This window comes from Martes martes (genome assembly GCF_963455335.1).
Source record: "Martes martes genome assembly, chromosome: 9".
In the NCBI taxonomy this organism is placed as follows: domain Eukaryota; kingdom Metazoa; phylum Chordata; class Mammalia; order Carnivora; family Mustelidae; genus Martes; species Martes martes.
Genome location: NC_137896.1, coordinates 101964382 through 101988654, shown reverse-complemented (window position 1 = coordinate 101988654; position 24273 = coordinate 101964382). Strand labels below are relative to the sequence as shown.

Below are 24273 nucleotides of genomic sequence, written 5' to 3'. Positions count from 1 at the left end.
AGGGGCGCCTGGGTGGCTCAGTGGGTTAAAGCCTCTGCCTTTGGCTCAGGTCATGATCCCAGGGTCCTGGGATCGAATCGAGCCCCGCATTGGGCTCTCTGCTCAGCGAGGAGCATGCTTTCTCCTCTCTCTCTCTGCCTGCCTTTCTGCCTGCTTGTGATCTCTTTCTGTCAAATAAATAAATAAAATCTTTAAAGAAAAAATAAAATGGAACATTTCAAAGAACTGCATCATTTTCCATAAATGTGGCATTATTGACTAAATTTTCTTTTCTGCACGTTGAAGTTTCTTCTCATTTTTCCCTGTTTTCATCTATGCTGAAATAACCCTGTGGTTTTTTATCCTTTGGATGATTTTTCTATTCAAAAATTCCCTGAAATGGGATTAATGGGTCAAAGATGGATAACGTTTTTATGGCTTTTGATACACATTACACAATCACCTTCTGAAAAGCTTAAAACAATAGCCCATTGTTGGCATCAAATTTCAGTGCGAACTCATCAGTGTTGGGAAGTTCATTCATTCATTAGGTATAAATGCCTTATTTTAACTATGGTCTCTTCGTTAATGATGTCAGTTGAACATTTTCTACATTTCTATCTTCCATTTGACTTCAGCTTTTTGCAAAATTTCCTTTGTTCACTGGTCTGCTAGAATTTTGGTATTTTTCTTTTCAATTGGTAATGGAACTTGAATCCAAAATCACACATGGGAAAATAAATAAAGGTCTCTTTGGGAATTTACAGAAATGAAGGGATGGACTAAGAACTAGAACAGCAAAGGGCTATGAAAATAAAAAATAATAAATTCAAGTTTATTTTCATTTTTGAAGTTCCTCCAGTGTAGTGATTCTTTTTTTTTTTTTTTTTTTTAAGAGAGCTCACACTTAAGAGAGTGAGAATTGTAAGCAGGCCCATGCCCAGTGGGAGCCTAATGTGGGGCTCGATCTCACAACCCTGAGATTATGACCTGAGCAGAATTCAAGAGTCAGGTGCTTAATCAACTGAGCCACCCAGGTGCCCCCAGAGTGGTGATTCTTAACTTGTTTTTAGAATATATATCTTTTTGAGATATGAGTCCTTACCCCCAAAATGAACCTGACCTATTGCATAAAACTTAAATGAGTTCATGGCCCTTCTCAGGCCTCTCCACTGACACCTCTCAGCTTAAGAGCCTTTGTTCTGTAATAACTGCTTTATCTAAAAAGTTATTTTATTGCATTATTGCTCATTTTTGCCTGTCTTAACAAAAAGCTACATTGCTTTGTTTTGTGTCAGAACGTTAATGTTATGAATAAGTCATTGTATTTCTTTTCCTTTTTTTTTTCCCCAGAGTTTTGCGACTGTCACCAGTGGACTTCAGAATTCCCAGAGGGAATTTAACTTCATGACTCAGACCTCCAGCTTCAGGTATGACATGATCCCAGCAATGTGGGAACCTCAGAGTCTGAAACACAATTAACAGATTGAGGCCCCTACGACTTCAGACTTACCAGATTCAAAATTTTAAATAACATGTTTGAAATATTCAAAGAAAAAAATAAAAACCAACAAAACTATATCAAAATGTGAGCAAGAGAGAAAAATAACAAATGACCAGGCAGTTTGGAGAAAGAACTAAATTGAGTTTTTAGAAATCATCATTCTCTTCAAAGTGCTGAGAGAAAATAAACTGTTTTTTTTTTAATTTTTTTTTTCTGTTTTAATTTTTTTATTTTAATAAACATATAATGTATTTTTATCCCCAGGGGTACAGGTCTGTGAATTGTCTGGTTTACACATTTCACAGCACTCATCATAGCCCATACCCTCCCCAATGTCCATTTCCCCACCACCCTCTCCCGTCCCCCTTCCCCCCAGCAACCCTCAGTCTGTTTCTTGAGATTGAGTCTTTTATGGTTTGTCTCCCTCCCAATCCCATCTTTTCATTTTTTCTTTTCCTACCTCCCCCCAAACCCCCCCACCTTGCATCTCCCCTTCCTCATATCAAAGAGATCATATGATAGTTATATTTCTCCGATTGACTTATTTCGCTAAGCATGATACCCTCTAGTTCCATCCACGTCGTCGCAAATGGCAAGATTTCATGTCTTTTGATGGCTGCATAGTATTCCATTGTGTATATATACCACATCTTCTTTATCCATTCATCTGTTGATGGACATCTAGGCTCTTTGCACAGTTTGGCTATTGTGGACATTGCTGCTATAAACATTCGGGTGCACGTGCCCCTTCGGAGCACCACGTTTGTATCTTTAGGATATATACCCAGGAGTGCAATTGCTGGGTTGCAGGGTAGCTCTATTTTCAGTTTTTTGAGGAACCTCCACACTGTTTTCCAGAGTGGTTGCACCAGCTTGCATTCCCACCAACAGTGTAGGAGGGTTCCCCTCTCTCCGCATCCTCGCCAGCATCTGTCATTTCTTGACTTGTTAATTTTAGCCATTCTGACTGGTGTGAGGTGGTATCTCATTGTGGTTTTGATTTGTATTTCCCTGATGCCGAGTGATGTGGAGCATTTTTTCATGTGTCTGTTGGCCATCTGGATGTCTTCCTTGCAGAAATGTCTGTTCATGTCCTCTGCCCATTTCTTGACTGGATTATTTGTTCTTTGGGTATTGAGTTTGATAAGCTCTTTATAGATTTTGGATACGAGCCCTTTATCTGATATGTCATTTGCAAATATCTTCTCCCATTAAATAAACTGTTAATACAGAATCATATACCTATTAAAACTATCTACCAAGAAAAAGTAACCCAATAAGGATATTTACAGGTAAATAACAAATGAGTTTACCACCAACAAGCCTTCACTAAAAGAATAAAGAGTATTTTAAAAAGAAGGAAAATGATTCCAGACAGAAGGTATATTAGTTTTTTATTAGCTGTTGTAACAAATTGCCACTAATGTTGTGGCTCCGAACAACACAAAACTATCTCCCATTTCTTCAGGTCAGAACTCTGATCCAAGTCTCATTGTGTTAGAATCAAGGTGCCAGTCAACAGGGCTGCTGGAGGTTCAGGAGACAAACTGCTTCCTTGCTTTCACTACCTTCTAGAAGCTTCCTGCATTCCTTGACTGGTGGCCCCTTTCTCCATCTTCAAAGCCAGTAATGGATGCTGGGTCCTTGTCACATGATAGCACTCTGACTCCTTTTTTGTCTCCCTCTTCTACTTTGAAGGACCCTTGGGGTTACATTGAGCCCACTGAGATAATCCCGAAGAGTCTCCCTATTCTAAGGTCAGCTGATTAGCAACTTGCTGAGGTTTTCACTCTCTTCCACAGTTTGCACTTTTGGGCAGAAAGAGGTTCATGTGCTGGCCAGACAATAACGCTCCCGGTACTCCTGTGGCACTGGAGCAAGTTCTTCACCTGGTAGGAGGCTGACAGGTGTGCCCGAGAAAGCCACAGTCCTTCCCCTTCCTGGCTCTGTGTCCTTCCCCAGTTTCCCCCACCTTCGTTCGGACCTCTGATTGTCGATTGTCAAAAGCCTCTGGTTATTGAAGAGATGAAAACCTCACCTATATAAAGCATCTGGCATGATGCCCAACACAGGTGGCCATTTCACAAGCGTTCCCTCCTTCCAGCCCCTCTGGGGAAGTCTGTTTTCTCTTGACTGGGCTAGCTCTTGCTTCCATCATGTCATCAGATCCATACGAGGGCCCTGTTGGACATGCACTCTGGGAATTAATTCTTGGCCTCGATTCTGTCTATAGACTTCTCTGCCATTTACCTGCATCCCTCCATTTACCAAAAGGAGGTGATCGCATTGGCCCTCTACCAGCGGGAGTACCTGAAAGGTTTAGGTTTCCGGCCATCCTCCAAGATTGGGGGTGGTCTTATATCCTGCCATTTCTTAGATCCCATACTATTCTTCCTGTGTAATAAGAATTCCATCTGGGGGCGTCTGGATGGCTCAGTTGGTTAAGCGACTGCCTTTGGCTCAGGTCATGATCCTGGAGTCCTGGGATGGAGTCCCACATCAGGCTCCCTGCTCAGCAGAGAGTCTGCTTCTCCTGCTGACCTCTCTCCTCATGCTGTCTCTCTCTCATTAATAAATAAATAAAATGTTTAAAAAAATTCTACCTGTTATTTGTAGAGGGGTTAGCGATTCATAAAGCACATCCAGCAAAAGGTAGATCAAGTATAAGAATCCCCATTTTAGAGCTGGGAAAACTGAATCCCAGAAAGGAAGAAAGGCTCCTCTGGGAAACGGTAAGTGATTAGATGGCAAGTGAGGGTCTTCTGTGCTGAGATTTCCTGACTACCCATCCAGGGCTTTGCTTGGGAAGGAGACGTTATGGGGAAGCAGGGTCTGAGTCAGACAACTCTGAGCCTCAGTTTCCTCATCTGTAAAGTGAAGATAATAGTAAAACAGGCTGAAGTTGTGAAAATTCAGGCAGCTAGTCCCTTTGGTAGCATGGTGGCTGGCATTGGACACTGCCTGCTGTAGACGCTGGCGGGGCTGCCCAGGCCCACCCCTGCCCCAGAACAACGGCCTACACCTGCACAAATCACGTCTGCTCTCCAAGGGGAGCCCACATCCAATGACCTTTCAGTGTGGGGTGTGGAGACCCGGCTCTCTTGCCAGGCCCGCCCTAGCTCCAGACGTCTGAGGGCGAGGGCTGAGCCTCTGTTCTGACTGCTCAGCTTGCCAACTCCCTTGGCTTGGTCCTTCTTTATTCACACCATGCAGGGGCAGATCCTGAGCTAACTCCCCAGTTAAGTACCCTGTGCGCTAGTCTCTGTGTCGTGCTCAGCTCTGTGCGCATGCGTGAAAATCCGCCTCATCAGGTGTGAACCACAAAGGAGAGTGGGTTTGCATGGAACCATCCGCACAAAGTCCTCTTACCAGGGTTGCAGAGAAGCTGGCCTGGGTTAAGTGTGCGTCCCGTGTCCTTGCAACAGTCTAGGATGGGCAGGCTCTCCTGGGTCCTAAGTCCATGACCCTGGCCCCCCGTCCGGGGACCTGACAGCTGGGGAAGCCTCCAGGTCGGGGCAACCCCAGAATTTGGGCCGTTCTGTTCCTGGGCGCAACCTTCTTTCCCCAGTGATGCAACCCTTTGCAACAGACCACAGGGCAATCGCGTTCCTGTTACTGAGCACGGAGAGGCTTGCGGCTCGGTCTCTCCAGGAATTCTGACGCACCGCAAGTCCCTGTGGTTGGAATGCTTCTTTCCTCATAAAAGCCCCGGGCCTCAGAAAAGGAAGATTTCTCAGGGGACTAACATTTGAGGTAGGGCTTCCCAGGACCCAGCCACCCTGTTACACGAAACACCCAACAGAGAGATCCACTTTACCTCAAGTTATTTGGGGAGGGGGAATAGGACCCCTTAATTACCATCCGTTCCCCAACTTCTCCTCCCCCAGGTAAGCATACAGTGAAGGAGGGAAAATGCAAGTGGAACTCTTGCCAGTCTTTTCCCCACTTCTTTTTTTTTAAGTATTTTTTTTAAAGATTTTATTTATTTATTTGACAGACAGAGATGACAAGTAGGCAGAGAGGCAGGCCGAGGGTGGGGGGAAGCAGGCTCCCCGCTGAGCAGAGAGCCCGATGTGGGACTTGATCCCAAGACCCTGAGATCATGACTTGAGCTGAAGGCAGAGGCTTTAACCCACTGAGCCACCCAGGCACCCCATTTCTCCCACTTCTAACCAGACTGCCACCCCAGTGTCCCCTGTCAGAATTCTGAAGCCCCTAATGCTGCCCCAAATCTGAGCCCTTGATGACATGGATGGGCGAGTGCCCAGAGGCCAGGGGCTCTGTGACTCTACAGGCTGCTGCCGCTGCTCTTGCCCTCGAATGCTACCTCTCAGCTCTGCTTTGTCTAAACCCCTTTCACTGTGGAGCTCTTCTGCCTTCCTCCTCCCCTATCTGTCCCATCTCGCTCCCCTGGCTGCTCCCCCAAGCCTGATTAGGGTGCCCCTGCTCTGTGCTCCCACAATACCCTGTGCTTCTTGTATCCACGCACATACCACCCTGCGATGCAGTTTTCTGGGGGTGTGAACACTAAACCCGTGAAGACAAGGACACACCTGCCCCACTTACCTCTGTCCCCTCAGGATCTAACATAGCCCCTGGCAGTGGTAGGGGGGCGAGGGAGGGGGCAAATCTTCATGGAGTGGATGCACATTAGGTTTTGCTGTGATGGCTGGTTGTTTTCACAAGGGGCCAAATCCCACCTTGAACCTGCTGGCAGCTTCTACCGTTTGGCTGCTGTGAGAGCCAGAGGAATTTCTCCTCTCACTGAAGTTCAGCTTGAACAATGCCAGGAAGATTCCCATGTCCCAGGCACTGTGGCTGAGGAGGTCTGAAGAGTGGTGGTCTGGGAAAAGCAGAGGCAACTCAACACTATGAGGCGAGGGAGCTGGAAGACGAAACCTCAGGCCCTGGGAGCCCTGGACCCCCGTGGCAGAGCTGTGGGAACTGCTGTGTCCTGTGCACGGATCTGGGGAATGACTTCCCATTGTCAGCTGGTGCCTTGCTGGAGTCTGTCCCCTTGCATTTTTATATGGATCCACTCCTCAGGTCCCTTCTGTGTTGCTTGTTGGCTTTGATAGGATTGTTTCCTTGAAGGCTTTGGTCGCAGGAGGCAAACATGCTTGAGCTAGTGTCCACCGTCCCGGGGAGTGTGTGAGACGGGACGCCGTGGTAGGAAGTGCAGTCAGACCTCGTGAGAGACTCTACCGGGCGACAGGGAGGTGATGAGATGTGAAGCCAGCCACATTTAGCTGTCAGGCAAAGCACTCTGCCTTCTCACTGCCACATCTGTCTGCTTTATTCTTCCCTCCCCACAGAGCACCTTTCTCTCTGTGCATCTGCGGCAAGGGGCCACTCCAAAGCGTATGGAGCTTTCCCAGCTAGGAGCCTCTGTCTGAGAGCGTGTCGGCATGGCCAGGCCTCTCCGCATTTGAGATCCTGCCTCCTGCCAGTCAGCTGGTTGGAAGCAGCTGCTCACCACAAGTTCAATCAGCCATGGCCTGGGGACAAGGGCAGGTACATATTTATCTGTGCCTGGCCCCAAGAGTTGCGGTGGAGGTGACAGGGGTAGTTTGCAGAAGAGTGGATCATAGGATTAAGCAGAATCTGCATATCTTGACCTTGACTGATGTGAACTTGTGTGTTTCAGTGTGACTGTTTATGAGTGTCATGCTGGGAATCTTACTCTTTTATACAGATGTATGAGTGGGGTGTGTGTATATGAGAGAGAGAGAGGGAGAGAGAGGCGCCGTGTACATGAGTGGCGGCTTCCTATCCCTTCCTTTACTCATTTGTCCACATGGCAGGTTCTGTGCTGAGAGTCAGGATTATGATGGTGAACAGAACAGACACAATCCTTGCTGTGACCCACCAGGGAGATAGATGTCACACGGAGGGTCACATGAATAAAGCGCCCGAGCTGAGGTCTTCAGGGTGCGGTTAGTCTGCTAGTCGGAGGAATGGGGCAGGGAAAGGTGTTCCGTGTGGAGGACGAACATATGTGAAAGCCCCGAGGCAGGAGGAAGAGGTGATATTGAGAAATCAAGAGGCTTGTGTCGCTAGAGTTCAGGGAATAAGGGGGGTTGTTTTGCAAGCAGAGCCTGGGTTTTGTAGACTCTCACAGATCCTGCAAGGACTAGCATTTATCTAACATCATGGGAAACAGCTCAGTGCCGGTTCTCTTCTAAAGTCCCCTCCATTGCTCTGACCTCATGTACCTAAACTTGCAGGAAGTGGGCTGCCCTCTCAATGCCTCTTTCCCCTGGCTGCAGTGAGGAGCTCTCTGATGCTTTTAGTCTCCTCACAGTGCACAGGAACCCAGCCATCAAGCCCAGCACATGACTTCTGCTTGGGGACTTGACATCTCTCTTGTTAGGTGACCTCATCCACAGCTGTCTCAATCAGAGATACGGGTTCTGAATAACATTGAACCTAAGTATCTCATCCCCCCATTCCTGATGCCTGCTCTCCTTGTTACCTCCGGCCTCCACCCCGTCTTCTCTCTGTCCCCCACCCCCTTCTTCCTTGTGCAGCTGGCTGGCCCCGGGCAGGTTGGTGCTGGAATGAGTGCTCAGTCATTGTTGCTGGAGGTGGAGTAGCTCTGTGTTCTTCAGAAGCAGCCCTCCTCCACCACCAAGGGCTCCCAGCCACCAGGAATTCCCAAGGTCTCGAATGCCAGCTTTTTCCATAAACACAGTCTTCCCCATCTCCTGGGCGTTTTTGGCTCTGGGCTTCTCAGGGGCTCTGAGTGCTCCAGGCCGGGCCAGTTGGTCTATTAGATCTTTGTAGCTTTGGAGGAGAGGTGGTAAGCCTGGAGAGGAGAGTTCTGGAGTGGGCCAGGCTAGGGGGGTGGAGATGCCCTCCATCTTGGATGTGCTGCCCGGGGAATGCAAGCCCTGTGCACCGACCAACATGCCATCCCCGGCCCTGACTGGCAGCCTCATTTACCATCTCCTTACTGCCTGAAGACTGGCCAGGCCCTTAGCTCCCCAGGGAGAATTCAGACCCAGGCTCTGCAGAAGTAATAGGTAATGCTTGCATAACGCTTCCTGAACTCTAAGCACCCATACTTGTTAGCTCAGTCCTCACAACCACCCCACAAGCTGGGGAACAGTCTTGTTCTCATTTTACCAATGCTTCCAAGATCACCCAGACATGGTGCGTGAGGCCAGGACCTGAAACCGCAAGCACAAGAACCTGCCTCACAGAGTGGTCCTCCCGATGTTAACTGACTTGGCGGCATCTTGATGAGACGATGGCGGGTGAAGGCAGGTTCCCCTGCTGCCCAACTTTCCAGGTTTACAAAATTTACTTCCTGATTTGTTTGCAAATGGGCATTTCTCTACAAAAACTGCTTCAGAAATTCCCAGCCCAATCTGAGAGGCCTTGGCATTCTAGCTGATGAGCCAAGGCTGCAGAGAACAGGAAGTGAGGGCCCTGTGGGAAGTCCCAGCGGTCAGGAGTCCCCAGGGAAGGGCACCCTGCCCTCCTCTGGCTCTCTGCACCTCCCAGCCGACTTCAGGCCCTGTGTGTTGAGTGGAGGGACCCTGGGAACGAGCCCAGGCCCCAGAGACAGGGTTAGGGGAAAGCGAAGCCCTCCCCCAGGTCCCCCCTTGAGACCCCTTCTGCAAGTAAGCATGGTCTTCCCTTCTGCAACAGAAGAGATGGGTTTGAAGGTGGCCAGGAGGCTGGCCTGCCCCCTCACTTTCTTCTTCCCCTGTGCCCTTAAATCCCTTCTAGAGCAAAGGCCTGTTTCAATGCTACAACTTGTAATGCATTTTATAGTCTGCATGCTATGTCTTCCTCCAGCCTGCCCCTGCTCTAAGGGATACTTCTAGAGTCATACAGCTGGTTAGCTGCAGGCCTGAGGTCAAGATCTGGGACTTCTAGCTTGTCAAGGAAGCCCTGGCCACTGCTCCCCATGCATCAACCCAGACAGTCTTAAGGATCCCTGAGTTGTCTGCTTCCTGATGGCGGGATCCAGGGGCATGAAGCTGGAGAGCAAGTTCAGAAGGACAAAGAAGAGAAAGTTTAGGACGTAGGGTCTTGGAGAGAAGGTGGGGAGAGTATCCAGACTCGTGGACGGTGTCATGCCAGCTGCTGGGGTGGGGATCCTGAGGGTAACTGGAAGAAGGGTTGGACACCCCGCTGCTCCATTAGCCTTGTCCCCACTGTATGAGCCTCCACATGGTCCCCAAATAAACCAAGAAGATCCCCACCCAAGGGCCTTTGTGTTTGCTGTTCCCTGCCCTGGGATAATCTTCCCCTTCTTTGACATCACTCAGGTCTCAGTTCACGAGTCACCTTCTCAGACTGGCCTTCCCTTCCACGTTATGTAAAACATGCCCCCGTCCCTAAGCCCCTCAAAAACAGATCATGCTTCTGATTTCCCCTGGAGCACATACTGTCCTACGAAGTTAGTGTATTTGTTTACTAGTTTCTTGTCCGCCTTCCTCCATTAGACTATCAGGGACCTTATCTGGCTTTCCCCCAGTGCCCGGAAGAGTGCCTGGCACACAGGATTCAGTCATTCCACGTTGTCTGGATGAAGGAGCGCGGGCACGTGTGAATGGGCTGCAGTTGGCTTGAGCACAAAGTGGGGTGGGCACAAAGGTCCAGCCTTGCTAAGCCAGCCCAGTTCCTCGTGTGAGACCTCTGGCTTTACAGAGATAAGAACCCGTTTGGCTTCTGTTAGCCTGAGTCACCCTTTTGGAAGCTGGGCCTGGCGAGCCCTGCATGGGTGTGTGGAAGGCAGGCGCAGGCCCTTCCTCTTCCTCTCCACAGGTAATCAGGAGGGAAGGAGCGACTCCGCCCTGGGAGGTGTGGGTGGCGCAGGTAGCGCCCACTGCTTCTCCTTTCTGTGCAGCAGCTTGGTCTGGAGCCAGAGGCTGGAAGGTCTCAGAGGACCGTGGATTCTACCAGGCCCTTCCCATGGCTGCAGGTAAGTTTCTTTCACTTTTCCATCTGAAAAATGGTGGGGGAGGGAATAGCTACCATTCGTGTTTACCAAAAAGGCTCTCAGACTCTGAAGAGCAAGCTTCCAGGGAGACGTCAAGGGCAGGTAGCTCCAGGCCTGTCTGGGAGACCTGGCCGAGGGGGAGGCAGCAGCAGTCCCCACAGATGCTGTGGTGGGGCCAGGGACACCAGCCCAATGCCTGCCAGGCCCGCAGGTGACAGAGGGGACACACCTGCTGCAAGAAAAGTCCTGGAGCTCTTAGAGTCTGTTGGTCATTTTCCACTGGTGAGAGAGATGTGGAAATTGGGGATATATTTCTGTCCAATGGGAGAAAGAACCATGTGAACTCAATGAGAAACACTGACAGAATTGGGCACCAGGTCCCAAGATCTGAAGGGTCAGACGCAAGGGCAGGGACCATAATTCCGTGGCTACCCCTGATTCGTTCTAGCAGATGGTTGTCTCATGAGGGTGCAGGCTCAGGTGGTCAGAACTCCTCAATTTTCAGGAATAGTCAGATATTCCGATTTCCTTCAGAAGTATTTTGATTAAATGAAACAGCAGAGTGAGCAAAGAAAATATTCAACCTGTGGGCTGCTACTGGTTTGCAATCTCTGCTAAAGATCTGTGTGGGACAGAGAAAAGATCTTAAACCTGGGAGTCTGAAGACCTAGTTTCGAATTCCGTGCTCGACCTTGAATGGGTGAACTGTTTTCCTTTCTGGGTCTCCCTCTTCTCAGTATCAAGAGGAGGCTGGCCAACTCTCAGGGTCTCATGGGCACGGTCATAGCCAATTCTTCCATAAGCTTGCGGACCAGGTGCTTCGCTGAGCAATGAACATGGCCCATCTCTTCTAATCCTCACCACAATCCTATGAGGAAGCACTAATACTGTTCACTGTTTCATAAGTGGGAACTTGGACAGAGAGGTTAAGTAATTTGCCCAAGACCAGACAGCCACTCTAAGGGGAAGAGCTGGGGTCCGCTGCAGACGGTCTGTTCCAAACCACCCTATCGTGCTCTCGGGGTGCAGAGACTGAGTGAGCTCATGCAGGAAGAAGGACATTGTAAACCACAAACAGTTTTTCCAAGAGCAGCAAATCCTCCCCTTTCCCTCAGCAGGTGAGGCAGTTTCCAGTGGAGTGTGTTAAAATGTCAGCCCACGGTCTTACGCTTCTTTCAAATGTGTAAAGAGGATGCCATTCCCAGAGCCAGACAGTGATAGAATGTGAAGGAACCTTTATGCTTAAAAACAGTTCACTTTGAAGTATTTTCAACTGGCACATGGTAGGCGCTGAGTAAGTTTGAATTCAGGAGACGAGGGCTTGCAAGCCCAGTGAAGACACCATGTTTTCTGGGAGGCCAGGAGCAGGGCTCGGAGAAGGGAGACCATGGAGACCATGGGGAGATTTAGGGTTTGCCTCAAGGTCTGGGAGCTCGAGGACAGAGGATCAAGGACCAAGGTGGGTGTGCACCTGGGATGCCAAAATTCCCTCACTGGCCCTCTTCCTCCTCTCTAACGCCACTGACCTCACAGCTAAGGTGTGTGAAGAAGGTGAGGCAGGAGGAAGAGGATGTAAAGGTGGAGGCAGTGATAGTGATAGAGAAACTCATTTTTACAGCCTAAGTTTGAAACCAATGTGAAGCTACTAGAGGCGGACCTATCTTGATTAACATAGTTGGAGGAAGTGTGAATGGCTAAATTAAAAATTAACTTGATCCGAAGGGGAGTGATTGACCAACGTTGCATCTGCTGTGGTCTCTTTTCCTGAGTGGAAGGCTAAGGCTTTGGTTCTTGTGGGCTTTATCTACCTATGTATCTATCTACTAAAACAGACCACATCTCTGCTGGGCAGGACACAATGATGGGCAGCTAATCGTGCCTGCAATTTGCAGCACTAGCCACCAGATGGTATGAGCACCTTTTTAGGATTTGTATTATAGGGTGACCAATCATCTCAGCTTTCTGGAGATGCAGGACTTACCGTACTAACATTGGAAAGTTCTGGAAAAACCGGGCAAATGACTACCTTAGTCCAAAACCAGCTATAGAGCTTTCTTGTTAAGCTCCGTAAGGTTTCCAAATCATCCTTTATTTATTACCAAAAACCAAACTCCTAAAAGTTCCAAGCAATTGTGGAATAAATTGTTTCTCTAGAAGACATGAGTTCAAATCAAAAGGAACGTCATAAGAGCAAATATAATTGTTGCTTCTGTCCCCTGTGCAATGAAGCGGAGAGGAAAGAGGTCAGTTGCCTTTCTGGCAGGACTGGCGTATGGGAAGGAATGTAAGAGCTGGGTTCAAATCCTGCCTCAGCCATGATCTGGGGCAAGTGATTTAATCTTTCTGAGCCTTGATTTCTTATTCTGGGAGGTGAGTATAAGTATAAACCAGTCTTGAAAGTGGGTGTAAAAATGCCCATCTTGCACAGCGGTCATGAGAACAAAGTGAGAACCATGGGAAAGAATGAGCACACAGCCTGAGCCTGAAGCACAGAAGGTAAGAAACCCAGCTGTGCCCTCCCCCAGTTCCCGACCTGCTCCCTCTTTGTCTACCCTTGGAGAAGCTAGCTGCCTTATGATGCTGGTCACCAAAACCAAGAAGGCAGGAGCAAACATGTGCCTCTAAAAGGACCAGATAAGCAGATAAAGAAAGGCTTTCAGTTCAGATCCATATCAGACCTGGAACTGCTGGAGCAAAAACCATCTTAGAAGACTTGGAAACTTGTACGAGATCCACAGTAAGTTTGTTATTTAGACCAGGAGGAGGGCACGCTTCTTGTGAAGCCGTGATTGATAACAGTTGACTTTAAAGATTTTATTTATTTATTTGACAGAGAGAGAGATCACAAGTAGTCAGAGAAGCAGGCAGAGAGAGGGGGAAGCAGGCTCCCCACTGAGCAGAGAGCCAGATGTGGGGCTCAATCCCAGGACCCCGAGATTATGACCTGAGCTGAAGGCAGAGGCTCAAACCATTGAGCCACCCAGGTGCCCCAATAACAGTTGACTTTATATGCAATCTCCCAACCACCATTCCCAGGCCAGGAGGGCACTCAGGTCGGCTGAGACACCTGGGAGAACCTCTGTCTCCAAACCAGGCCTGTCGCCGTGCGCAGCTTCTCACAAGCTCCTGAGTTTGGTAAAAATCGACTTGGTTACGGGGCAGGGCTGGCTTGGTGGAAACTGACAAGAGAAGATGTAAGTTGGTATTTGCCCTTCCTCCTCCTATTTGTACTGATATATTTACTCAGCTCTTGGGAAGAGTAACCAGAGACTTTGTACCATTATCTTAGTAAAAATTTCCGAAGTTTGGGCATGTGTGCTGTGTGCTGTGCGCTGTGACGCTCACGTACGCAGGAGTTGGCTGAAGGATCTAAACGTGAGATCTAGGTGTTGCAACTTAAGGTGCACATCTGTCTGCCCAAAGCCGGCTGCTTGAATTTTGATGAATGTTGTTTGTGTGACCTGCCTGCGGGCCAGCAGACACAGCTGGAAATGTTTACACCAAGGTTCACTGAGGTGTCCTGGTGAACTGGATTTGTCGGGAGGGATCGCTTGCTGTAAGGGGGATGGGACCTGGGGGCTGAGCCGCTGGGCTCAGCAGGGAGAGACTGGAGAGACTGGAGACTGGAGTTGGGAATTAAGTTGGGAATTAAGATATTCTCTCCCAAGAAGGACCAAGAGCCTTCAGATCTCCCCACCTCTGTGGGGCGCTGGAACTGGCAGGATCGGCTTGTGAGCGTCTCTTCCCAGCTCTGCATTCAGCATGGTCCTGCTGGTGGCTTGGGATCATCCATGGAGAGAGTGTTTATCCCAGAGAAACCATCAAAAGCTACTAATAGGAACCTTTTCGGAGAAGCCAGCTGTCCGCATGGACCAGCACAGCACAGCCCTGCCTTCAGGCTCAGTGGCCCCAGATCACACACCAGGTCTCATCTATCTGCCCACGGGCCCCAGGATGATCTTAATGAAACAAATCTGACAGTGTCACCCTCTGATTCCAGGTTCTTTAAGATAAATTCCCTGCCCCTTGGTGCGGCATTAAAGGCCCTTTCTCCTCGGACTCCTGCCCAGACTTTTTCACCACTTCTGCCCCTTCCTCCAAATGCTGTTTGGACTCTGCCATCCTGAGAAATACAATTCAAAAAATATACATCGGGTTTCACATCTGGCCCAGGGCCAAAATTCCTGCTGTGATAACCAGCAAAGCTAGCAGAATGTATTTCGAAATAATCAGATGGCATCAAAGAATGACCAGGGCTTTGAAGAACTGCAGAGGCCCCGACAGGTGGAGGTCAGCCTGGGGGCCTTTTGGCCCGGGAAACATTTGCTGGTTTCAAAAGCCCCATCTGAGTTTTGGACAGTCTTATGGGGTTGGACAGGGGGTGGGAGAGGATAAAATTTGTGTTTTATCTCCCGCTGAGGAGAAGGGGCCCTGATAAACACCCCAGATCTGGGCTGGGACCCTAAAGGACCAGGACTGAACAGAAATGGAGTAGCCTGCCTAGTTCTTGATGCCCCAATGTGACTATTGGAAGCCTGCTGGGGGGGAAGGTCACCTGGAAGCACCCCCAGCCTCACTGCCCAGGGGAAGCAAAAGGAAATCATCTCTAGATAAAGACAATATGTCCAGAGCCTCAAATGACCTCTACAATGTTTGTTATACTACCGTACCCAGCAGTCAATAGAAAGCAGCCGGGCATACGCAAGACAACCTGTGCACCAGACAGAAGCGGATTCCAGAAGGACACGCAGCAGGGATTCAGATAACGCCTTGAGTGGGTGCAGGCTTTACAAGAACCATGAATACCATGTCCAAGGATTTAAAAGACAAGACTGAAACTTTTGGCAGAAACCATACCCCCCCCCAGAAAAGGAAGCAGATGGCAATCCCAGAACTGAGGGATGCAATTAGCTGAGATTGAGAAATAGCATTTATTGAACCCTTCCTATGTGGATGGTGCCCTAGAGGCACCAATGGCGGGCCAGGGCTTGGTCCCAGTACAGCCTGTCGAGTGTCACTCCGAGGACATGGTTGTCCTAGTTCCCTCTGAGTGGGCCTTTGTCATTTCTGCTGTCACCAGGGCAAGGCAGGCCTCAACATGTAGAAGGCACTCGATGTAGTTTGCTGCCTGAAGCTCACAGGGAGAGCACAAGGTCTGAGTGGGAAGGCAGGGTCCACGACGTGGTGTGGTCATTGAACTGAATTCGGGAACTGGAGTGAGGGGTTGAGCACCCGGAACCGAGAATAAGTTTAGTCAGAGATTTCCTGTGGGCAGAAATCATAGGGACACCAACTGTTTTTGATAAGACGGAACCAAGAGTGGAATTGTGGCCAGAAGCGTGAGGGGAGGGGAGGAGCCTCAGTCCCCCGCTCACTTCCTCCCCCAGTCCAGACGGTGAGGGCCTCCCCCTCTGGAGTCCAGCCCGGCGAGCCGAGCGGGGTGGATGGGGTTAGGGGCATTGTGACTGACCTTTCCCACTTTACGTGGGGGCGAAGAGGCAGACGCAATAGCTTTCCATTGTGTGAGTATCTGCTACGTGCCAGGGTCAGGGTTGAGTACACCGTGTGCAACATCTCAGTCCTCACGGAACCTGTGACAAGGCCTCAATTATCAGCCTGGTCTAATGGATAATGAAACTGCAGACAAGAGAACAGGGTGTGGGTGGCCCAGCTCCTAAGTGACATGGGAGAGGGCAGGCCCAGGTCAGCCTGACTTCTCAACCCGGCCCTAGGGACTCCCTCCTCTCCACCTGGAAAGGCCTGCTAGGCCACTTCTCCAGCAAAGGTGGAGAACCCAGGGTTCTGCTCTCTGGGAGAAATCTGTCTCTCTGAATTTGGGCTGGAGACAGGGGAGCATTTACCCAGGAGACACAGTGTGGGTGGGACCTTGACCTGGAATGCTGTCCGAGGGCAGGCAGGCAGGACGGAGCCCCTTGGGGTCCCCTGGGCAAGTCATCCTCCTCTTCAGTCTCCAGGGATGTTTTTCAAGGGGTGCTGAGGTGACATCGAGGAGGGCTTCAGAAGTGGCATCGGAAGACAAGTAGGAGAGAACTTACCACAGTGGGGGCTCGCTGCCTTCCATCTCAGCAGGGGTGGTGACCAGTTTAAGCCCCTGATGATTCGTAGGTGTTCCAGAAACTATAACCCCCAATTCAGCAAATGCTGAATGAATGTGGCAAATAATCAAGCAGGTTCTTACCCATCACATCCTCCAGCCAGCCCTCCCCCAAACCAACAGAACTCCCCCTTGGCCCTCAAAGGTAGATATTCTTTCTTGCCTGTGTTTCAAAGGCGAATGCCTTCCTCGAGGTCACTCATTTTGTAAGGACAGAGGGGACAAGTACAAGTCACTTTGTCCCTCAAAGTAATCACCCAGGGAAGTGATACAATTTGTGCAGAAATGTTCCATTTGCTCTGAAAGAAGAGTTCTTTAAAGATTTGAGAAATTCATCTGTAACCTTCATTTAAAAAAAATCTTTTTAAATTGAGGTGTAGTTGACATATAACATATTAATTTTTTAAAATTGAGATATAATTGACATATAATATTAAATTATATTTAATTAAAGTATAATTGACATATAACATTAGTGGTATACAACATAGCTGTTTTCATCTATCACCTGTTTTATATACATAGTCATAGAAGTATCTTTTTTCTTGTGATGAGAACTTTTACGATCAACTCTCTTAGCAACTTTCAACTATACAATGTAGCCATCCTCTTTGAAGGATTTTGCCCTCATTTGGACAATGATACTGATTTGTTGGTTAAAAATAAAGTCAGACTCATCAAGACCAGCTCTTGAACAGGATGACCACTGGCTGGGAGTCTGAAGACCGGATTCTTAGGTGTTTGCTGTTAATGCTCTGTGTGGCCTTGGACAGGTCCCTTTCCCTCTTTGGGTCTTTCTGAATGTTCTTCAAGACAGTGATAGGGTGGGTAAGATGACTGCTGAGCTCCCACCCAGTTCTCCAATGGTGTAATCTGTGCTTCTGCATTAACACTGGGCCCTCTGATCATGTAAAGCCCTGTCCATGCTCTTACCATCCATAAATGGGAATATGCGTACCTTTTTCCTAACTTCTAGAATGTAGTAAGAAAAGAAGTTAATGCTTATGTGTGCTCACTGCAGGCTAGAATTTCTTCCTTCCTCTCTCCCTTTCTCCCTTCCTTCCTACCTCCTCCTTCCTCCCTCTTTTCACCCATAGAGGAAGACATGACCAATCCCACTCTGGGCAATGAGGCAGAAGGGGCAGAGGCAGAGGCCCCGAGAAGTGAAGTGACGTGTTCAAGGTCACATGGGTAGCAAATGGCAAGTGGCAGAGGTGAAATCTGGATCCATTTCTGTCCAAGGGTTGAATTGACCCCATTTTCCCAAGACCATACTTGAAAGATGTGGATCCCATGGAGAGAGCTGAGTTCAAAGCACCTCTCAGGAAACTGACTCCACGGCAGGGGTCAGCGGACTTCAAGCCAAATGCAGCCAAAACCAACTTCATTTACAAAAACTCAAGCTGCCCTGTCCTACTCTGAAAAACGGAAATGCCCTGCTTTTGTAAATTAAGTTGTGTTGGAAGGTAACTGGCTTGTCATTTGCAGATCACCTATCACTGTTTAAGCGACAATAGCTGAGCTGAGAAATCATGACGGAGACAAACCCTAAAATGTTTACTATCTGGTCCTTTACAGAATGTTTGCTAGTCCCTGGTCCAGAGTCCAGCACAGCTGTCCATCCTTCAAAGAACACAAAGTGTCATGAGACTGTTCCGTGTGCTGAAGGGCCCCACCACTTGGCTTGTTAGAAAGGAGGATTTTTCTACTTAAATCTATTTTTTTTTCTTAAATCTATTTTTAAAAAGGTCAACAAACAGTCTCAGGATACCTGTCAGGCCAATGAGGGAGTTAGTTTTCATCGCGTTCTTCCCAGGAACTCAGTGAAGGGGAAATAGAAATCTTAATTTTGGGGAAATTGCACGGGGGAAAAGGGGAGGGAATCAGTTACGACACCCCGTTGCGACACTCAGCACGGTTGAAAGTGACAACAACAAGGGTTTCTCATTTTGGAAATATGAGGGCATTTCCGTTTCTCAGAGTAGGACAGGGCGGCTTGGGTGAGTGACTATTTTCTTTATAAGCGGCAACCCGGGGCCCGAAATGGCAGTGTCCTGTTGCCTCGCTGTGGCCGCAGGATGGACACCTACAAGTATCCCCTCAGTTACCTGATCTCTTTCCTCCTTTTCCTGTTCCATTCAGAGACAGCCTGCCATCCCTCGGGGAAGAGACCTTGCAGGATGCAAGTCTTCAGGTAAGGCCACCCCTGCGAAGGCCTGGTGGACAGACAGGCAAATGGAGCCACTACCGGCCGTGGGGGTGCCGCTGGCCTCCACGGTGACTGCCATCTGAGTTTGGGCTGGAAAGGGAGGTCCGTTATTCAGGAAAGGGGGGGCACACCCGTGGTCTTCAGGGAGTGTGTTTCAGAATATCTCAGATGGGCAGAACTTGGCCAGAGGCCTGGCTGATTGTCCCGGAGACTCTGGCAACTCAGTGAGTGACAGGTGTGGAGTCAGGCTGAGGCTCTTGGCTGGGCAAGGCGGCCGGAGGGAGGCCCGCTGCAGGCGGTGCACAGCCCGGAGGCCCAGACTGCTGGCCAGCCTTGCCGGTCCGTGTGGACATGGTGGAGGACCTCGCTCCTTTGTGGCCTCGGTTTCCCCGTCTGTGACATGGGGTTAAGGATAACCCCCTGCCTGCCTTACTGGGTTGTTGTGAAGATCAAAGAGCCCCTGAACACGACTGCGATTTTAAAAAATGGGGCCAGGAGTTTTGTGAGATGTCACCAACATTGTAACCAACAGCTGTGGCTCTGTCCCCATGGGCCCTCTGTCTTGTAACATCCCAGGACTAAGCCACATCAGGGTGACTTCACCCTCAAACTGAGTTTCTCTGGCGTGAGGCTGCAGTTCGGGATTCTATGCGTGTGTGTATGTGTGTGCATTTCTAGACATGGGAACTTCTTCATGGGCTTTGCCTCTGCCTCCTCCTACTGACTGGGGGCTCCAGGAGATGCACATCAAGGTCTCTAGTAGGAGACTCATCCAGGAGCTCAGAAGAATCTGGAAAGGTCCGATGCTCAACATGTGCAAAGACTTTTACATTTTGTTCAGCCATCCCTCACTGAGCTCAGGAGCTCCCCAAAGTCACCCGATGCCACGGGCATTGGTAGCCACACTTCACTTGTGAGGAGATGAGGCACAGGTCCAAGGTCATACGGGTGGGCAGCAAGGCACAGAGGGCCCTTGTTCAGGCTGGGGCTATGCAAGCCTGGCTCTCAGCCCTTCACCAAGGGCTCGATAGCCACATGTGGCTGGTGGCCACCATGGTAGAACGTGGGTACACTGCTTTCCAGAGGTGGCAGCTGGGCCTTCTCCATGCCAGGGCTGGGCTAAAGCACCACACCCCTGGCAGAAAGCTGAATGCAGGTTCAGTGAGCTCTAGGGGACACAGGAAGGGTGGGGGGCACAGGACTGGGCACACAGAGGTTGTTCACCATAGCGGGGGTGTTTCGCATTTCAGAATCTGGGATATTAACCAGAAGACCTTCTACCTGAGGAACAACCAGCTGGTCGCTGGGTACTTGCAAGGATCAAATACTAAATTGGAAGGTGAGTGGTTGCCAGGAGAGTGGATGCCGTGTGGGCCCCGGGTCACGTTGGCCTGGAGTCTGTGGCTTGCTCCCCGAAACCTTTGGTTCAAAGTCCTAATCCCCACTGGGTCTTTGTGGCTGAGTTGGAAGCTGGGGGAGACCTGGCCACACTCGAAGGCAGCCTCAAGAGGGTAGGAGGGTTACCTAGTTCTGGAGCCCCCACCCTGCTGGCACGGCGTCCAGGGCCACAGCTGGCAGGGAGAGGGCACAGAAGGCAAGGGGCTCCCTTTCCCTCCATAACTATGAAGGCTTCCATGTTCCTACGTTGTTCAGATCCTAACTACCACCCAAAACGAACGCACCACATCTAAGTCTGGGTTCTGTCCCTTATCCACGGACACCACGTCAGCCATGTTCCGGTCCTTGTTCTAAACAAGCTCCATGAGCTTGGGCAGGCTTCCCCCACTCCATCCCTCAGTTTTTCCTTCAGGGAAATGAGGCCAGCATGATGGCACCATGAGAGAGTCTCTGAGCATGAGCTTCCTGGGATGTTTTCACGTCCTTGTTGGCTGACTTGGTACAATGGGATGGCTCCTACCCTGCCCCGTCCCCTTGTTCTCAGCTCCCTGCCTCGCCCTAAAAGAGTGTGAGACTGGCCTTTTCTGTCCTTCTGTTAATTCTCCTGATGAACACGCCAAAGCACAGGAAGGCTGAGGTTTTCATTGCTGTGTGAGGGCTCAGAGACTACCAAGGCCAAGAGACAGGTTCAAAGTCACCCAGGTGCCTGTAGACCAAGCCCTAGGGCCCAGTGTGCTATTTTCCTGCACCCCTGGGGACCTGGAGCACAGGTGTCCTGGGGAGAAGGAAGGACAGGAACCACACAGAGCAGAATCTAGGCGACACAGTCCTTGAAGAGTAACTCAGAGACTACTTGGTTTGATCTTCTGTTTGAATGTAGACCAGGAAGATGGGGCTTTCCTGTCCTTCTGACCTTCGGGTTTTAGTTGGTGGGTGGGCGGGGGGAGACAGAAAAATCTCCTGGGAGAGTCTGGGCTGCCTCCTTCTCTTTCTGCAACCTGACCCTGCCTTCTGCTCTTCCCCAGAGAAGTTAGATGTGTTGCCCATCGAGCCTCATACCGTGTTCCTGGGGATCCATGGGGGGAAGCTGTGTCTGTCCTGCGTCAAGTCTGGCGATGAGACCAGGCTCCAGCTCGAGGTAAGGACCCATCTCAGATAACAACCACCCCAAACCCCATAGCTGGGACAATGGCAGTAGGCTCTTTCTCGGGACTTGGGGTTGATGAGGCAGGTGCAGCGGGCCTTGCGCTCCGCTTGGCGTGGCTCCCGTCCCTCCCACAGCGGCATCAGCGGGGCGTTCTGCTGGGGGTGGGGGGCGATGATGGCTTCTCACTCCCCAGGCTGCGGTTCCGCATGCTCTCAGAGCACTGAGGTCAGCGTGGGCCTCCTTACAGCATGGCTGCTGGCTTCCAAGCCAGATTATTCCACAAAGACAAGCCTCCATGTGCAGATGTGTATCAAATCCTCACTGACATCGTTCAGCTCACGTCCCACTGGCTGAAGCCAGGCATGGGGCTAAGTCTAGTCTCGAGAAGGGAGAGGGCTGGGAAGGATGGTTGCCTTGGAGGTCCCCTTCTCTGTGTGCCACTCTCCTGCCCGAGGGCCCCCGACCCACTTGGACTCGCCCTCATCCGAGGAAGCGAAGCTTCAAGACCTTTCTCTTCTAATTCTTTTCTGCTCAAACCCACCCATTGGCATCCCACCCCTGTGCTCCTTGCTCCCCGCAGTATGAATGGGAAGAGATGGCTTTGCCTCAGGGGCTTGTGGGTCAGGATCTTTACTCAGTGTGAGTGGCTGTAACTAACTGGGGCACCGTCCCTTCTCCCAACCGCAGGACAGGGACATTCCTTCAGAGGGCGACTACTCCGTGTGGAGGGGGGATGAGGAGGACGTTGTGTGTACCGTGCCGAACGTGCTGCGGTGACCTCTGCCCACCCCCGTCCCCATGCCCTCTTGCCAGAGGCGCAGGCCAGGAGAGAACTCCGGCCTCCGTGTGCACTGCCCTCTGCTGAAGATGCCATGTGTTTACCAAACATCCTGGCCCAAGGCTAGAGTGGCCAGATTCCCAAAGTCAAGGCGTGACTGTGGGACAGCCTCTTTGTGTCACTGCTGTCCCAGACAGCCCGGGACATGTGGCCGGCTGCAGGGGTCCCCGGTCAGTGTTTCTCTAGCTCCTTCTCTAGGCCAGCCAGGGGCCAAGTATGGATGGGCAAGGGGAGGGAGGCAGCACGGGATCTCTGGGCTCCCCAGCCCTCACTGCTCCTGTCTTGGCGTCCAGGCTGTTAACATCACCGACCTGAGTAAGAACAAGGATCAAGACAAGCGTTTCACCTTCATCCTCTCGGACAGTGGCCCCACCACCCGCTTCGAGTCTGCCGCCTGCCCCGGCTGGTTCCTCTGCACAGCACTCGAGGCTGACCGGCCCGTCGGCTTCACCAACACACCCGAGGAGGCCATGACGGTCACCAAGTTCTACTTCCAGAAGGACTAGTGGTGGGTCCAAGCCACACTTCCTCCATGCCTAGCACATCGATGACTCCAGAGATGCCTCTCCACGCTGCCCGCAGCCTCCTGGCTGTCTTGCGGGCTGGGAAGGGCAGCCTTGGTGGGATGGGCCCTCGGAAGGATGGCCAAGAGCCCCCGTGACAGGACTCTGTCGCCAGCCCCTCAGCTAAGTGACCTCGATGCTGCCTCCATGGTAGTCTTTCTAACGTGCAGCTCAAGCCACAGCCCTGCTCCAGGCCTTCCAATGGGGCCTGTGCCTTCCGGACGGAAGCCAGGCTGCTCGGCCAGCTGGCCCTCCGCTCTGCCTGCCATGACTCCTTGTCCTCCTCCCTCGCCCTTCGCCTGTCCGCATCCCGGATCCCTCATGCCCCACGCTGCCTCCCAAACCTTGTTTTGCAAACTGAGGCTGTTCTGTGAGGAGAACTCACAGAGTCTGTGCCACAATGGAAGACAAGGATTTCCTTTTTCTTTTAAGCCAACTGCATCCAGTCTGAAGGAGAGTCCTTTATTTAGAGACTGTGGCCTTTCTGGAAAGGGAGCGGGGGAGGGGGAAAGGAGCTCTCCCTTTTGGTTTCCCTGTCTTATTTTTGTAACACCCTAACCTGCAAAAATAAGAAATTAGTTATGTCGGTCCCTAGTTTTTCTCTTTCTGTCGTGTTCCTCAAGTCTGGCCCCCACTGCCCAGGCCGGCACCATCTCCACTCCAGGCCTTGTACAGCGGTCCCCCATTTTCCTTCCCCAGCCCGCCCATCAGAAGCTCCCAGCTCCCAGGGTGCACAACTTTGGCTCCCCTGGGGCCAAGTCTCCTGGGAGGGAGGAATTGTTCTTGGACTATTTTAGCACTTCGGACACTCTGAGACTTTTTCAAGGACCGTTGTGCCTCCGTCTGTCTCCCACCCCAGAGCCCCAGACTGTGAGCTCCTGAGAGCAGGGAGCATGACCTGGGTGGGTTTCGGGCCTGGCCCTCGGCATATGCTCATTGAATGTGTGTTATGTGTGTAGAGTAGAAAGTCTGCTACTCCCTGTGACTGAAGCTCTGTTTTACAATAAAATCTTGAGCTACTTTGCTGGCTGTGTCTCTGGCCTCACCAGGCTTGGTGCGTGGAGAGCTCGGGAAACGAGGAAGCCAAGGGGCCTTTCTCACGCCGGGGGCTAGGCCTGGCTGCCTCTCTTCTGAGAGTCGTTTCCTCCTTGGGCCTCACTCTCTCTGGATATGTGAGAGCGGATCTCCCTGCCAGGAAGGTGGGTAGCACCACTGTCCACAATAGCCGCCAACAGAAAACAATCCAAACACCTACCACCAAGGAATGAATACAGACATCATGTATGTTCATACAAAGCACAGAAAGCGGGTGGACGGCAGTCGGCTGCACGCCACAGACAGGTGCACCTTGACCACATGACGCGGGCTGTGGGAGTCACAAAAGCACTCCTGGAGCGCGAGTCCGTGGACATAAAGCTAAAACAGGACAAACTGAGCCGTTGCAGGAAGCGGTGTGCAGATGGGGGGTGCAAACAGAGAGAAGCAGGGATGGGCTGTGTCTGAAAGTGGGGCGGCTGGGTGACCCCCTGGGAGACAGAGGGTCAGGTGGGAGCACCTGGAGGTT

The 24273-nt window shown here is 50.8% G+C and overlaps 1 protein-coding gene and 1 long non-coding RNA gene across 4 annotated transcripts; one reads left to right on the top strand and one right to left on the bottom strand.

The window, feature by feature from the left end:
- Positions 1–10348: 10348 nt before the first annotated feature.
- On the top strand, positions 10349–23726 carry IL1RN (interleukin 1 receptor antagonist). 3 transcript variants are annotated; one of them, XM_080813883.1, is made up of 5 exons: positions 10349–10421; positions 18697–18748; positions 20014–20102; positions 21187–21299; positions 22440–23726. In XM_080813883.1, exons 1-5 carry the CDS (start codon positions 10412–10414, stop codon positions 22650–22652), a joined length of 477 nt encoding a protein of 158 aa, XP_080670009.1. In that variant the 5' UTR covers positions 10349–10411; the 3' UTR covers positions 22653–23726. The 3 variants fall into 3 exon arrangements, with proteins under 3 accessions (XP_080670009.1, XP_080670008.1, XP_080670007.1); XM_080813882.1 differs by lacking the exon at positions 10349–10421 and adding an exon at positions 18414–18554; XM_080813881.1 differs by lacking the exon at positions 10349–10421 and having other exon boundaries at positions 18521–18748.
- On the bottom strand, positions 15353–18993 carry LOC308349285. The gene is made up of 4 exons (XR_013967434.1): positions 18663–18993; positions 16332–16433; positions 15910–16030; positions 15353–15704 (listed from the first exon to the last, which is right to left on the bottom strand). It is a non-coding gene; the product is annotated as an uncharacterized lncRNA (long non-coding RNA).
- Positions 23727–24273: the final 547 nt, after the last annotated feature.